This window comes from Tachyglossus aculeatus, chromosome 17 (assembly GCF_015852505.1).
Source record: "Tachyglossus aculeatus isolate mTacAcu1 chromosome 17, mTacAcu1.pri, whole genome shotgun sequence".
NCBI classification, from domain to species: domain Eukaryota; kingdom Metazoa; phylum Chordata; class Mammalia; order Monotremata; family Tachyglossidae; genus Tachyglossus; species Tachyglossus aculeatus.
In genome coordinates this window covers 52,582,615-52,597,176 of record NC_052082.1, presented here as the reverse complement: position 1 = coordinate 52,597,176, position 14,562 = coordinate 52,582,615, and the positions used below count along the sequence as shown (strand labels likewise).

Below are 14,562 nucleotides of genomic sequence, written 5' to 3'. Positions count from 1 at the left end.
AACAGTGCTTTGCACATAGTAAGCGCTTAACAAATGCCATCATTATTAATATTATTAAGCCCTCAGAGCCACAGCCTCCCAAATAAGGCAGCTTCTTCTTTGCTTTTTTTTAAAAAACGGTATTTGTTAAGCACTTACTATGTGCCAGAACCTGTACTATGCACTGGAGTTGATACAAGCTAATCAGGTTGGACACAAACCAGGTCCCACAAGGGGCTCACAGTCTTAATCCCCATTTTAAAGATGAGGTCACTGAGGCCCAGGGAAGTGAAGTGACTTGTTTCTCCTGAAGCCAGCAGGTGACACTTGGCTGGCAGGAGCACAGATCACACCTGCTTTCATCTCGGCAGCCTGCATGTCCCCAAGGGCAAACCCTGCTTGGGAAGTGGGGGATTGGGAGAGACTCTTCTAGGTAGCTCATTCATTCATTCGTTCATCCAATCGTAACAACTGAGCACTTACTGTGTGCAGAGCACTGAACTAAGTGCTTGGAAAGTACAATTCAGCAATAAAGACAGACAATCCTTGCCCACACCGGGCTTATAGTCTAGAATTGGGGAGACAGACATCAAAACAAGTAAACAGGCATCAGTGTAAATAGAATTATAGATATATACACATCAGAGCAAGTAATCAGGTATTAATATAAATAGAATTACATACATATATACGCAAGTGCTGAAGGGAGGGTAGGGTAGAGCAAGGGAGCAAGTCAGGGCAACGTGGAGGTGAGGGGGAGCTGAGGAAAAGGGGCACCCCTTCTCTGGGGAAAATGGGATCCACACACTCCACTCGCTTAGGAACTCAGTTGTTTCGCTCTGGGCCCAGACCACTGAGGTGTAGTATTTTCATGACTGTAGAGTATAAGCTCGTTGTGGGCAGGGACTGTGTTTATTGTTATACTGTACTCTCCCAAGCACTTAGTACAGTGCTCTGCACACATTAAGCGCTTAATAAATACAACTGAATGAATGAATGAATATTGCCATTTGCTGGGGAGGGAGGCTTGGGGAAAGGAGTGGGCGGCTGGACAACAGAGAGCTGGGCTCAGCCCTGGCACTGGGCTTCCTGCTCTATCCGGCTGGGTTTAGATCACGAGTCAACGGCTTTTACTAGTTTCACACTGGACTCATCAGGACTTCCACACTGCAAACCAGTACCAGGGGATGAACCAGCCCCTCTGGCCAATGGGAAGAGAGGGTGGCGTGGATGGCACATGGAAGGGTCAGAGAATTAGCCCAATCCACCATCTCTGTCCCAGTGGGAGAACCACTAGGAAATAAAGAGAAGCAGCCCAGCGAGCCCAGCAACAACTGTGACCGTCATAATGAGCTGGGGAACGACGGTCAGGGAAACCCAGCAAACGAAAATGGTGCTTGGGAAAGAGGAGGCACTATGGGGATTTTAAAGAGCATGCGGGGGGCTGGAGGCCCAGCCAGCAAAAATTAGATGCCATCTGCTGGGCAATATGCCGCTTAAGAGAACTGAAAATGTTATTATCTATTATTTACCACAACAGAGTAGAAGAGACGGCACAAGATTCCCATTCCTGGGACCATCCATTTGCCAACAAGTCTTCCTGCTGCTGGTCCTTTGTCCCATAGCAACCTCAGATCCCCTCCCCTCTCCCACCGGCCCCCTTGGGAGTGAGGGTGGGGCTCTGGATGGGCAGCAAGGGGGTGGGATGTGGCCTTTGCGGATCTGCGGTTTTGACTCCTAAAGAGGTGTGCGGATACGGGAGGAGCAGAAGAGATCTCGGAAACCTTGGCCCTGGCCGGGCAGTCCATCAGAGTCCCCTGGGTGGCCCTGCCTGCTGGCCCCAGAGAGCCAAGCCATGTCATGACATACCATTCCAACCCATCCTGTGCCACCCAGACAACTGCAGCAGGGCTGAGGGATACCAAGGATCAGCCTGGAAGGACATTTTGGCAGGGGATGGTGGGGAGGGGCTTCTCTCCTTAAAACCCTCCACGTCCTCAGGGGATTTAAAATCTCCCAAAGACACAGTAGTTTCAAGGTGCTGTTGGCTAAGCTCCTCATAGCCTGGGCCTCGCAGGGTCTAATGTCATTCTTCTTTATACAAGAGTCATTTCCTAACTGATGGAAGGAGAGAGTAGCTGTGGGGGTGGGTTGGGGAGGGAGGGGGTCAGGATCCCAGGAGAAGCACAACTATGAAAATGGAAGCGAGGCCCCGTCACAGCCTTGCCAAGAGGGTGCCAGGTGGGTCACTTGCCACAGGTGTTATGCCCTGGAGGAGAGGGGTAGCCACAGTGACCCAAGGGGAGAGATACAACACTGCACAGTAGTCAGTACTGCCTGGGCAATGCCCTCTTGCTATTCTCCCAGTCCCGGTGGCGTCAGGAAAGGTGTTGGGAGTCAGCCCAAGTAGGGAAGCTGTGCCTGAGGCACAGACCCAGCCCAGACCTGGACCCTCAGGATCACCCAGACCTACAGACTTAGGATGTAGGAATCCCATGAGGAACAGGGCCTGTGTCTGACCTGATTATCTTGTATCACTCCAGCGCTTTGTACAGTACTTGGTATGGAGTAAGCATTTCACAATACCATTATTATTATTATTATTATTATAGAGAAGCAGTGTGGCTCAGTGGGAAGAGCACAGGCTTGGGAGTCAGAGGTCACGGGTTTTAATCCCAGCTCTGCCCCTTTTCAGCTGTGTGACTTTGGGCAAGTCACTTCACTGTGCCTCAGTTCCCTCAACTGTAAAATGGGGATTAAGACTGTGAGCCCCACGTGGGACAACCTGATGACCTTGTATCCCCCCAGGCACTTAGAACAGTGCTTCGCACATAGTAAGCACTTAACAAATGCCATCGTTATTATTACTATCAGTAGTAGTAGCAGTAGTACAAATAGCCCTGCATACAAGCAGAAGAGGCAGTGTGGTCTTGAACAAAGAACACAGGGTTGGCGCCAGAAGACCAGAGCTCTAATTAATCCCAGCTCCGCCCAGATCATGGCCAACTCACTTAAACCTCTCTGGGCCTCAGTCTTCTCATCTGTTCAATAGGAATAACCCCATGTGGGACCTTGCATCCGTCTCAGCGCTTAGCGCAGCATGAGCGCTTAATAAATGCCACGGCGATAAACCGACGGCCACCTCCCTGCCCCAGGACTTGGCTGGCTCAGGTGGAGCTGGGTTGATCTGGAAGGAAGAAGAAATGAAGACGACCAAGGTCAGGATGACAGGTGAGGAATGGGCACAGACAACAACCTCAAGGCTGCGGGTCGCAGAAGAACAAATCCAGAGGCAGTTTGATTCAGGGAAACCTCGGGCTTCCCTTGCGGGGTGGACAGTGTGTGGTAAATAAGACCCCCACCTGCTTGACGGAGCCAAGGGGGTGGAAAACGTGGGGGCTGAGTCAAGACGTTCTTGCCGGTGGAATTTTCAGAGGAGGCAGCAGATGGTGGGAGGCATTAGGCTGGGTCCGCTTCCCGAATCTGCCAGCCGCTGCTTCGGTCTTGCCAAACAGCTTCTACAGAAACTGCTAGCGCTGCCCCTTAGGGCAGAATAAACTAAGGCAGTTTTCTGAGAACCGCGGAAGCGCTGGTAATTCAATAAAATTTATCTATACCATGGGGAACAAACACCTGGCCCAAGGCAGAAGAAGTGGGGCAGTGAGAAGGCAATTGAGAGGTAGCCCAGGAGGCTGCTGGCCCAGGACCACCTGGAGGGGAGCCAAGGGGGTGGAGGAGGGATGGAGTCATGTTATGGCACACTAAAACAGAAGCTGGTCATATAGCCTGATATCTGACATGTACCCACCACCTGACAGGATCACTACTGCTCCCCTCTTCTTCCTCCTACCCCCACCTCCCCCATTTTTGCCATTAATAATAACAGTGTTATTTGTTAAGCACTTATTATATAACAAGCATTGTACTAAGTGTGGGGGGAGAAACAAGTTAATCAGGTTGGATAAACAGTCTCTGTCCCACACGGGGCTCACAGTCTAAGGGCGAGAGAGGACAGATAGTCAATCCCTAGTGTACAGATGAGGAAACTGAGGCACAGATGAGCTAACTGACCTGCCCAAAGTCACTTAGCAGACAAGTGGCAGAGCCAGGATTAGAAGCCAGGTCCTCTGACCCCCAGGCCTGTACTCTTTCCACGAGGCCACGCGGCTTTATTACCCCTCTCCTTCTGTCCCCTCCCTGCAACCTTCTCCCCGAGTAAACAAAAGTAATTTATTTTAAAGTGTGTCTCCCCCGCTGGATTATAAACTCATTGTGGGCAGGGAACGTGTGTAACAACAGGTTCCCACAGTCCTGCCTCACAGAAGTGGGGTCTCCGGGGGCTCGGAATTGGGGCCGTGGAGGACCCCATTACCCAAACCCTAGGGGACGGAAAGAAACTAAGCCCTGAGGCTCCCCTGAGAACTGACATCTGAAAATTACCAGAGAAGAAGACTGCTGGCACTACATGCCAGCAAACTCTGGGCCTCTATGTGGATGGGTTCACTGCCCGCATCCAAGAGAGGCACATGGGTAACAGTATGGGGTCCAACCCACCTGGCATTGGTTCTATCCAACCTGGAAACCTGATCAACTGGGAAACGAGTCGGCGCTTCCGGAAAGCCAACTAAGGCTGGTGTCACCAGCCGGGTCCCTTGTTGATCTGGTCAGGGGGCTGCTGGACTGATTCCTCTCTGGTTCCCAGGCAGGTCACTGGGCTGGGGAAGAAAAGCCAGCACAGCAGTCCTGCAGCTTGGACAGTCCCACCCTGGCGGAGCTAGGAATCAGCCAACACCAGGCCAGCGGAAGGGACACGGTCCCTCGCACAATCTGTTTTTCTTTTTACCCCTGGAATGAGTAGCATCTGAGAGAGAGCAATGGAAAGAATTCCAGTGGGGGCAGACCCCAATCCAAACCGGAGGATGGCACGCTCCCCCACGTCCCCACCTTGCCCTGACACACACAGGACTTGGAGAGATTGAGGAGCCAGATGGACTAAAGCTAAGTGCTGAGAATTTGTGCCCAAGTAAGATTGGCAGACTGGCTCTCCGATTTCTCCCTGCTCTGAATTCCAGAAGAGGGTGAAAGACATGTTCCTCAACTCCTTAGCCATTAGGACCCCTGTGCTTCCCTGATAAGCCTGTCTGTCTCTTGACCCTGCCCGCGGCCACCCTGAAGTCTACCGAGGCCTTTGCGGTCCAGGGCACGGCTGATGGGAGGAGCAAGTCGCCGGCAACAAACAGAGAGTTTGGCCCTCCTGACAGGTGTTCTACATTCCCTGGAGGGAAGGAACCACCCTCATCTCTCAGTGCTTAGTACATTGCTCTGCACTCAGTAAACGCTCAATAAATACAATTGATTTATCTCCCGCTAATTTAACTGGATCCCACACTGTCCTCTTGCAAAGCTTTTTTTTAAATCCCAGAGGCTCTGGCTTAGATTCTCAGATTGCTTCACTCCATCGCAGGGCATGCCACATGTCCCCATTCTCTCTGGTTGAGAGCTACACAACATTTTTCTTACTCGCATTAGGCGGTGACTCACTCACCATAAACTATTTGATCAATGCTCTCTTCTTCGGCTCACTTGCCGTGCTTTTTTTTTTTTTTAAGCACAGTAACACCAGGCGCAGACCATTTTCCACAAAACAGAACAAATCGGCGAATGGGAAGCAGAATTCCTAAAAGCGGTGCCCCCCGCCAGACCACTTCTTCATTTTCAGGCCATTTCCTGAGTCTTTTGGGGGTCAGGCAGGCACATTAAGTAGCTGATCTGAGTGGAGCCTTTTTTTGTTCAGTTTACACCGGCTCACCTGCTGGTTTCTTCTGGACTTTAAAATGGGCTTGGAAAGGAGGCTCCACACCATAGGATATGAAAGTCATTATTTCAGGAGGATCTGAAAGGCACTGAGCCCACTGGAAGGCACCAACAATCAATCAATGGTATTTACTGAACACTTACTATGCACAGATACTGTACTAAATGCTTTGAAGGATACAACAGAATTAACAGGCATGTTCCCTGAACATAATGAGCTTACAGTCTGGAGGACTGTAAGGCCTCTGGCAGATAATGATAATAATACTAATGACGGCATTTGTTAAGTGCTTACTATGTGCTGAGCACTGTTCCAAGATCGTGCTGGGCAAGCATTCCTTATGTGTCACTGGCCAGTCCCGCAGGACTGAGCCACTAGTTTTGGAGCCAGAGACAGTGAGGTGATAATAATGACGATGGTATTTATTAAGTGTTTACTATGTGCCAAGCCCTATGGTAGGCACAAAATACAGAGATCAGACACAGTATCTGTCCCACATGGGGCTAACAGCCTAAGAGTGAGGGAGATCAGGTATTTCATTCCCATCTGACAGATGAGAAAAATGAGGCATAGAGAGGGCAAGTGACTTCACCAAGGTCACACAGCAGGCGAGTGGCAGAACTGGAATTAGAACCCAGGTCCTCAGGCCTGTGCTCTTTCCATTTGTGTCTCCTGAGAACTTATGGTCAGAAATGGTCTTTTGGAATAGGGGAGCAAAAAGCAGGCCGAACCTCGACATCCAAATCCCCAAGGAAAACCCAACTCCTCCATTCCCAGATTAAGTTTCCATCACCTGGGCCACAGTAAGCCAACAGCTGCCCTTTTGCTTATTTTATGTATCAGTTTCTAGACTTCGTTTAATGATTCATTTTTTCCACTCCCTAGCTTTTACCAGTTGTATGTCTCTTTTGCCTCTTGCCCCCACTTTTACGCATACAATTCAGGTCTCCCCCATGAGACTGTAAGCTCCTCGAGGACCAGAGCTGTGACTTCTTTTGTTTTTTTGTACTCTCCCAAGCACCTAGAAGAGTGGTCCACATGCAGAGCGATAACTCCAGGTCAGAGAAGTACTCATTCTTTTCTTTAGGATCTGTGAGCTTTTAGGAAGCCAGGAAGTCTAAGGGAGAGGGAGAATAGGTATTGAATCCTCATTCTGCAGATGAGGGAACTGAGGCACAGAGAAGTTATGTGACTTGCCCAGGTCACAGAGCAGGTGAGTGGTTGAGCTGGAATTAGAACCCAGGTTCTCTGACTCTCAGGCCCGTGCTCTTTCCACTAGGCCACGACATGTTCCCTGCCCACAAGGGCCTTACAGTCTAGAGGGGCAGACAGGAATTAAAGTAAATTATTAAAACAATAAGTGCTGTGGGAGGAACAAAACAAGCCAGAGACATGTTCCCTGTCCGCAAGGAGCTCACACTCCACGGGGGGAGTGAGGTATAAAAGTATTCGCAAACAGAGTAAATCAAAGGAAGAAATTGTAAAAGCGAAGCTCTGAGCCACTTTCTGGGGCAGCGTGAGTGGGTAGCATCAACTGGGTTTGAAACCCAGCCAATCTTCCCCGTCAGTCAGTCGCACACAGGAAGAGAAACACAGTGACACCGTGACCATCCGATTCCCCTTGGGAGCCAAGAGGATACTTCCTCCCATTAGGATGTTGGGTCCTTTGGATCTACCCATCGCCACCTTCTTGCCCCTCTCCTCCTCGCCGAAACCAAAGGAACAGCACATTGGGGAGAACGACCCGCCTCGCTTCTCCTCCCCACCGTCATCGGCTGCTGGGAGCCCAGTCCCAGTCCTCCACGGACCCGGAGCGTGCAGCCAGAGCAGAACTCTTTAAAATGGAAATTTCTTCCCCGGGATTCATGTTTGAGTGCTTGGAAGAAGAGAGATGCCCCAAAAGCATTCCAAGTGGAAATTCTCCTCTGGGACTGATGCCGTTGGCTTGGAGATCGCGGGCTTGGGAGTAGGACTCTTCAACCCTTCTTTGGGCAGCCTGGGGAGGGATGCTGCCCTTAATGGTAGAACCCTTCAGTCAGTCAATCATATTTATTGAGCACTTATTGTGTGCTGAGTACTGTACTAAGCGCTTGGGAGAGTACGATACAACAATAAACAGACACGTTCCCTGCCCACAGTAAGCTTTGGGAGGCCGCCTTTGGGGAACCCAGCCCCTGGTGGCTTCTCCCTAAGTTCCAGGAAGCCACAATTTGGCTAGTTTCCTGGGTGGTGAAAAAAGATCTAGCCAGGCCAGGTTTGCCCGGGGAGATGGAACCCCTCTACCAGAAATGGTCCCCAAGGTATGTGCCAGTCCCGGGAGACACCTGATCCCAAGGAACCCAGCCCCTCCACTCATCCACCCTGGAAGTTTCAGGGTGCTTCCTTGTGGGTCCAACCCCTCTCCTTCACCAAGGAGCCTCACAGGACCTGACCCATCTTCCCCGGGCCCTAGGATTGGCAGTGACACGGGCTTCCCCAGGCCCTGGGGCCCCAGCCAATAAGCGCAGGCTTTCTCAACCTCTTCCAGGAGCCCCAGGCAGGGCCAGTTCCACCCCAAACCAAACTCACTGGAAAAGAACCTTGATGAGCAGCCAGAGAAACAGCCTAGCACCGTCTGTTAGCCTGCTTCCAGTTCTCTAGCATCCTCCTGATGCCCAAGGTGCCCCAGAATCCCGAGTCTCCCCCAGCTGGATCCCCAAGGTCTTTTACCACATCTGAGATGACTCGTCCATTAGATCTGAGGGCAAGAGGAAAAGCAGGGGCACAGCCGCACTTCCCCACCAGCCCTTCTCTCCCTCCTCAATGAGTCAGGAAGTGGGGCAGATCTGTAAGAGACAGACAAATTTCCAAAAGGCCTAAGGATACTCCAGAGGAGCAGGCAGTAGGCTGCCAGGCCAGAGGGGCTTCTCAGGGATGGTTTAAACAAACACCTGCCGAGGAGGTAGTGGGTCCTACTGGAAAGAGCCGAGGGGCTGGGAACTGGGAGCTCTGACCTCTAGTCCAGGCTCTGCCACCTGTCTGCAGGCAACCGGGGGCAAGTCACTTGACTTCTCTGGGCCTCAGTTTCTTCATCTGTAAAATGGCAATAAAATACCCGTTCTTTCTCCCTACTGGTCTACGACCACCATGTGGGGCAGAGTTTATCTCATAGAAGCATTTAGTAAATACAATTATCATCATTATTATCATCATTGGAGGTCCAGAAGCAGCATGGGGACCTGCGGGACTGGATCTGACCTGATTATCTGGAATCTATCCCAGTGTCCGCTACATTGCTTGGCACATAAGTGCTTAGCAAATACCATTAGCAACAACAAGTTAGGGGGCTGAACCGGATGATCTCCAGCTTCAGGTCCTCCCAACTCCAGGATTCTCTTCTATGTACAGTTCCACGAGGAAGCAGCAGGAGGAAGGTTGCTAACCCGGCCCTGAATCAAGGTAACATCAAACGGAGAAGCAGCGTGGCTCAATGGAAAGAGCACGGGCTTTGGAGTCAGAGGTCATGGGTTCAAATCCCGGCTCTGCCAACTAGTCAGCTGTGTGACCTTGGGCAAGTCACTTAGCTTCTCTGTGCTTCAGTTACCTCATCTGTAAAATGAGGGTTAAGACTGTGAGCCCCACGCAGGACAATCTGATCACCTTGTATCCTCCTCGGCGCTTAGAACAGTGCTTGGCACATAGTAAGCGCCTAACAAATGCCATCATCATTATTATTATTGTTACTTAATGGGTCAAATGACGCACAGAGGGGGGCCCTGGGGGAGACCGCTGGTGTCTGAAAAAACAAAGCCACCCTCCCGCGCCCCCGCAGACACACGCACGCACGGATGCCTGGAATTACCTTCTTACAGTCCCGGCAGAAAACGGCTGTGCCGCCCAGCAACCCCAGCAGTTCCCCGCACAGCAGGCACTGAGACAGGCCGTTTCCCATCACGTTCTTCCTCATGTTCTCCAGCCGCTCCACGAGGCCCCTGGGGTGCAGACGGAGCGGGGGTCAGAGAGGCCGGCTCCCCTCGGGCTGGCGGACCAGCTCAACCGGCCGGGCTTCAGCAGTCAGCCCCACCGGCCATACACCGTCTCACCTCCTGGCCTCTGCAGCAGAGAGATGGGGGCAGCAGGGATGGGGGCAGCGGCCCAGGGATCCCAGACGGAGTTGGGGGGAGAGTGTGGAAATTGCTCTGGGGAACTGGGAAGTAGCCATCAAATCAATCCGCAGCATTGATTGAGCATCTACTGTGCATGGAGCACTGTACAGAGCACTTGGGAGAGGACAGTTAGATCCCGTATGTCATGAGCTCTGGGCGGTGCAGAGGTGTCTGGGTTCTCGGGATCAGCAGCACAACACTGCAGAGTTCAGGAGAAGCAGTGACAACAGAACACCTGGCCCAGAGGTCAGGCTCAGCCCTAGCAGGCCCCCACCCAAAAGGGAGCAGCATGGCCCAGTGGAGAAAGCCTGGGCCTGAGAGTCGGGGACATGGGTTCTAATCCTGCCTCTGTCAGTTGCCTGCTGGGTGACCTTAGGCAAGTTATTTGACATCTCTGGGCCTCGATTTCCTTTTCGATAAATTGGGGATTGAATACCTTTTCTTCCTTCCCCTTAGGCTGTGAGCCCCTTGGGGGGTAGGGACTGTGTCGCACCTGATTATCTCGTACTTATTACAGTGCTTGGTGTAGTGCTTGGCAAATATAAAGCGTTTAACGGATACTACAATTATTATTATTATTGCTGTTATTACTGCTTAAGGGCAGGGACCACCCTCTCTGTAGGCCCGCTGGGGCAGACTCCCAGGCCCAGCACGTGCTCAATCAACACAGCTTTCCTGCCAAAGCTGGCTTCCACTTTAGTTGGGGGAGAGGAGGTCCCCGGGGTCAGAGCCCTGAGAGGAGTCCCGTCTGGCTGGGAGTGGGCTGTCCTGCCCCGGGGTACCACCTGCCCTTCTGGTATCTCCCTGGTGCCCACATACATCCCCTCGTCCCCCTCTTCATCTCCCCCATCTTTCCTCCTTCCCTTCCCCACAGCACTGGTATATATGTATATATGTTTGTACATATTCATTACTCTATTTATTTATTTATCTTACTTGTACATATCTATTCTATTTATTTTATTTTGTTAGTATGTTTGGTTTTGTTCTCTGTCTTCTCCTTCTAGACTGTGAGCCTGTTGTTGGGTAGGGACTGTCTCTATGTGTTGCCGACTTGTACTTCCCAAGCGCTTAGTACAGTGCTCTGCAAACAGTAAGCACTCAATAAATACAATTGATTGATTGATTGATCCCCTCCCTCAGGCCTGGGTCCCCTCCTCCCTCTTCCCCAGCTCTTCTGCAGCCCCCCAGCCCCAACCCCCACATTCCCAACCGATGCCTTCGGGGCAGCAGGGCCGAGGGTCGAGTGCCTGTACTCCCATCCCCTTGGCAGAGCTGGGGCACTGTTGAAGACCGCTCTGCCGCTTCACTGTGGCTTGGCGGCTTCCTCCCCTGCCGCTTGACATGCAGCCTTTCTAATGAAGCGTTGCGGCAGGCTCTCTCCACAGGAAATCAGATAAGGGCGCCTCCTACTTTTGCAGAGGAAAAGCCGCCCAGCGGAGGCGGCCCTGGAGTTCACTCCTGCAGGTTCGGTTCGTCATGCTTCCCCACGCGAAGGCAACTGGGGCAGGGGAGGATCAAAACAGGTATCTTGCGGGGCCAGGGGCAAGCAAAGACAGGAGGGTGAGGGTCGGCCATCGACCAGCTCAGACCCGCAACCCAGTCCAGCAGGGTCGGTCGGTGGGAAGGCTCACGCTGAGCTCTCGCTGCAGGGGAGAAGTAGGAGTCTCAGGTTGTTGGGGGCTGCTCTGCTGGGTCAGGGCTTCTCTGACCACCTAACTGCATAAAAGCCGATGGCAAGAGACCCACGCAGAGCAGCTCCTGCCGAAGAGGGCTGGGAATTGTCCATCTGTCCATTCCACTGGGTGCCGTGGGAAGCCAAACGCTGGCCCCTGGTCCCGGCTGGCTCAGCCTCTCCCAAGCTTCCTCCCTCCCTCTCTCCAGCTCCTCTCAGCCCCCAAGCTGGGCCCGCTCCGCTCTCACCCGATTCTCACCCGATTCTGTGCTGCTCGATAACGTCCAGCTTCTCGGCCCTCTGGATCACCTCCAGGATGGCCGACAACTCGGCAGGGTTGAGGCTCTGGCTTTTCCTCTGCTTGTCCGTCTGGTACGTGTGCACGGACCAGCCGCTCTGGAGTCTGGAAATAAAGCCCCGAAAAAGTAACGAGAGCATCCCGGCCCCTAGACACCATTTCAATTCCGGAAGTCGTCCACTACCTAACCTGTCAGGCCACTCATTTCTGGGGGGCCTCCCAGTTCCCATCCTCATTTGAAGGGCACTTTCCTAGCCACAGAACCGTGTCCCAACCCAGGCCCAGTGGCAGTCCCTGGGGAGGCCCTTGCAGGAAGAGGAGAGCCTGGCTGCTCTAAGGGGATCCCCTGACCCCTGGCTACTACCGGGAGTGAGCCGAAGTGTATCGAACGCCGGGAAGAGGGCGGGCCCTGCCACTGCCTCGTGCCATTTCATTGGGATGGAGGGCCAGGCTCCCACCATGGACTCAGTTGCCTGGCCTGCCGGTGACTCCCTATTCCCCATCGTGACCTGCTACACCCAAGCTCCACCATGGGAAAGAAGGCTCAAAGAGGCAAGGTCCTCATGTCCTGGCCCTCAAAGACGGGGACTTGAAAAGGAAACAATTTCCTTGGGAAATCTGCCACTTCATCTTCACACTTGGCATTAGAGGGGCATAAATTATGTATCTGTCTGCATTTTAATTTGCCTAAACCTACTGGGGCGAAGCGGGGGTGGAAGAGGGAGGGGAAGAGAGGAGGAAACTGACTGATTGTGTGAGAAGGGGGCCCAGTTTATCCTTCCCAAACCTCAAAATGATGAAGTGGCAGGAGAGGGAGCCCAGTCCAAGATCCGTCAGGGTGTGCAAGCCCTCCTGCCTGGTGCGGCTTCCCAGGGAATGTGGGAATGGACCAAGTAGTTTTAGTTCTCTGACACCCTCCTTCCCTTCCTCCTCCCAAATCCGGCAACCTGGGAAGCTCTCTCATCTCAGAGATTCCATCCTTGCTACTGAAGGGGTCCCTCACACTGTTCAAGGGGTTGGGGTGGGGGTGGAGGGGTAAGACAGCCCAAAAGTGCAGTGCTCAAGACAGCAGACTACGGTGATGGTGTACATCCTCTGTCCACCATCTTCCGGCCCCTCTCCCCGGCCTTCCTTTCTCTCTCCCTCCCAGGCTTTATGACACATGGAGAAGCCAGGAGGGCAAGGACTTGGGGTTCCTCCCTCCTCATATACAATAGGCAATGACTCTCCCCCTCTTCAAAGCCTTATTTAAGGCACATCTCCTCCAAGAAGCCTTCCCTGACTAAACCCTCCTTCCCTATTCTCCCACTCCCTTCTGCATCATCTTGATTTGCTCCCTTTATCCATCGCCCCTCCCAGCCCCACAGCACCTATGGCTATATTTGTAATTTATTTATTTGTATTAATGTCTGCCACCTCCTCTACGTTGTAAACTCACTGTGGGTAAGGAATGGGTCTGTTGATTGCTATATTGTACTCTCCCAAGCGCTTTGTACAGTGCTCGGCACATAGGAAGCGCTCAATAAATACGATTGAATTAACTGAATGAATTGAATGAATGTTGTGAGATGGGGGTGTCATAGGACACCCCCCCACACCCCCCGTTGTTGGGGAGGGGCTGCCACAGGATGGACTGCGTTACAGCCAGACCCCAACAGAACGCAGGAAGTTTCTGGTCGTTTGGAGACTCACTTGGCCCTAAGGGCAAGCTGGCGGTCATTGGGACACACCCACTGGTCACTCCCGTTGCCAAAGATGGTGTCAGCCATGGCTGTGGGGGCGTGGCGTCCAGATAGCTGCTCCTGGAATGAAAGGAGAGCAGAAGTGGTTCCAGAATCAGTTACAAACCAGTGTTCCTCCAAGACAACAACCCTGCTCTCAGCCCTGCCCAGCCCTGATCCACGGACTTGACCACGGGAGGCCTGGAGATGCTGGTCCCGGGGGGTGCTATCCTCAGCAGGTGGCAGGAGCAGGAATCAGCTCCATCAGGGAAGGTTGAGAATCAGGATAAGAAGGATGAGAACAAGAAGGACCTGGAAGAGGCCCTGGTGCCGGGATCCGAGCGCGGCTGTTCAAACAAGGCATCCTGATCTCTCGTTCCCACGCTGGGTCAGAGGTGTTGCCTTCTCCCACAAACCAGGCATTGGGCATGCCAAGCCCAGACCTTTCTGTCCCTTGGGATGCTTCACCCACGGGACCTGCTCTTCGCAGAGGACTCCTGCTGGTGAAAAAACTGCATTATAAAAAAGCTGAACCATCTGGGGACCAATTCAAAAATGGCCAGGAAATAGATTTCAGGTCTTCTGATTCATTCATTCATTCATTCAATCGTATTTATTGAGCGCTTACTGTGTGCACAGCACTGTACTAAGCGCTTGGGAAGGACAAGTTGGCAACATATAGAGACAGTCCCTACCCAACAGCGGGCTCACAGTCTAGACTGGGAGTCTAGATTCCCAATCAGTCTAGATTCCCAGCCCAGCGCTTTACTTTGGAACAGAGATCACCAACAGGGTTTTCTAGTCTCCAGGCAAGGGAAGCTCAGGCCCCCACCGTTAGCCGTGGCTAAACAGATTCTATTGGCCCCATATATAACCTTTTGGGACCTCATCTCCCACCTCATGGAAATGATGCAACATATACGCCTGTC

At 52.5% G+C, this 14,562-nt stretch overlaps 1 protein-coding gene across 2 annotated transcripts in view; it reads right to left on the bottom strand.

The window, feature by feature from the left end:
* The window catches only part of RPH3AL (rabphilin 3A like (without C2 domains)), a 105,691-nt gene that overhangs the window by 45,231 nt on the left and 45,898 nt on the right, over window positions 1-14,562 (bottom strand). For both annotated transcript variants that reach the window (XM_038759290.1, XM_038759289.1), the window contains exons 2-4: window positions 13,605-13,714; window positions 11,874-12,017; window positions 9,636-9,765 (exon numbers count right to left, since the gene is read on the bottom strand). In XM_038759290.1, the coding sequence (XP_038615218.1) occupies window positions 9,636-9,765; window positions 11,874-12,017; window positions 13,605-13,681 (351 nt within the window). In that variant the 5' untranslated portion in view covers window positions 13,682-13,714. The remainder of the gene's footprint in view (window positions 1-9,635; window positions 9,766-11,873; window positions 12,018-13,604; window positions 13,715-14,562) is intronic.